The 1,450-nt window shown below is 36.4% G+C and overlaps 1 protein-coding gene across 1 annotated transcript; it reads left to right on the forward strand.

The window, feature by feature from the left end:
* The first annotated feature begins 280 nt into the window (after window positions 1-280).
* On the forward strand, window positions 281-1,109 carry LOC131034087 (uncharacterized). The gene is made up of 2 exons (XM_057965447.2): window positions 281-410; window positions 595-1,109. The coding sequence occupies exons 1-2, from the start codon at window positions 281-283 to the stop codon at window positions 1,107-1,109; spliced, it is 645 nt and encodes a 214-aa protein (XP_057821430.1).
* The last annotated feature ends 341 nt before the right edge of the window (window positions 1,110-1,450 follow it).

The following is a 1,450-nucleotide window of genomic DNA, read 5'->3' on the forward strand; positions in this document are numbered from 1 at the left end:
AATATAATGTGCTAAGGTTTTATGGATCAGGAGTAGAACCCTACAAACTTCCAATACATGTGACAGAGAGGGTTTTTTCATTAGAATATGTACGGAGAGTACAGATCAGCTCTACTTTGTTGGTCAGCAAAAGAAGAGCATATTTCCTTCATTACCTTTTTCATTTCAATGGTTCACATTTAAGAGAAAAGCATTCAGTGTGGTACATGAAAATTTGAAAATTTATAATTTTGATGATGATAGTTACTAGTAGTATGATCCATGCAACATCATTAAAGAAATGGTTGTAGCAAATAAGAAATTTGCAATTAAAATCCAACATGAAACTAAACCCTTGTTAGAAATGTTGAAAAACAAGGATTCTTGGGATGAGGTCAAAAAAGTGATGGAGGAAATTGTTGTTGAGAAAAGTATTTCTCTAGAACAATTGTCAACACAAATTATGGCATTGCACCCATACAGAACAAAATAACAAGAGATTTGATGTTCCATCTAATAGAATAAGAATCCCAATTTATCTATCAAAAGCTTGTGTAGAGGCAAACTAGACACGAAACAAAATCAAAGATTTTTGGTTTCTGAGGAAAAATCTAGATGAACCAAAGACTATTGCAAATTTTGAAGATATCCCAGAGGATTTTGAGTTTAGAAAATTGTGGAATATAGAGAATCCCTCTAAAGCATATGATGGTAGTGATGAATTTGATGATGATAGAGATACTGATAGTGATAATGAGATAGCCTCAGGTCACACTACAACAACTACTGCAAACTGTGCAAAAACATCTATTTTGAGTGAGACCGTGAAACAAACATATACTTTAGGGGCAGCGATAATAGAAAAAATGGGTTATCAAGGTGGTGGTTTGGGGTCCAAAGGGAAAGGCCCTTGGACGCCACTGGAGGTAAAACCAAGAAAAACTACAAATCATCGAGGCATTGGAGTTGCATCAATAGGGAAAGGTAATACTTATAAACCTAAACCTCATTTTGCTAGAGCTTCAATTCTCGACACTCGGATTCAATCACAACCAGAACATGGTGGTGAATCAGGTGCTACTTCCACTGGTGGGGATGGTATGGGTACTAGTACTAGTTGTGGTCAATAAGTGCAACAACAAAAAATATCTTATAAGAGGATAACAGTATAAGATACTATACAGAATCCCAGTGATCAAGGCATTCTGAAGAAGCAAAAGGTTATGACAACAATGATGAGTACAACTCCAACTCAATCAAGTTCCACCATGAAGGTATTGTTTCCAGATTCAAAACAAACCCCTCAAATGAGTCTGATAACCACAGTTGTAAATGAGAGTGGGACAAGATTAGGAATGGGTTTTGCAGCTTTTTCTAGACCTCAGAATGAAATAGCTAGGGCTACAGGCATAGGTGGCGGTGCCTACATCACTACAAGTGCTATTTCACCATTCAAACAGTCAATTGGGTT

This window comes from Cryptomeria japonica, chromosome 10 (assembly GCF_030272615.1).
Source record: "Cryptomeria japonica chromosome 10, Sugi_1.0, whole genome shotgun sequence".
NCBI classification, from domain to species: domain Eukaryota; kingdom Viridiplantae; phylum Streptophyta; class Pinopsida; order Cupressales; family Cupressaceae; genus Cryptomeria; species Cryptomeria japonica.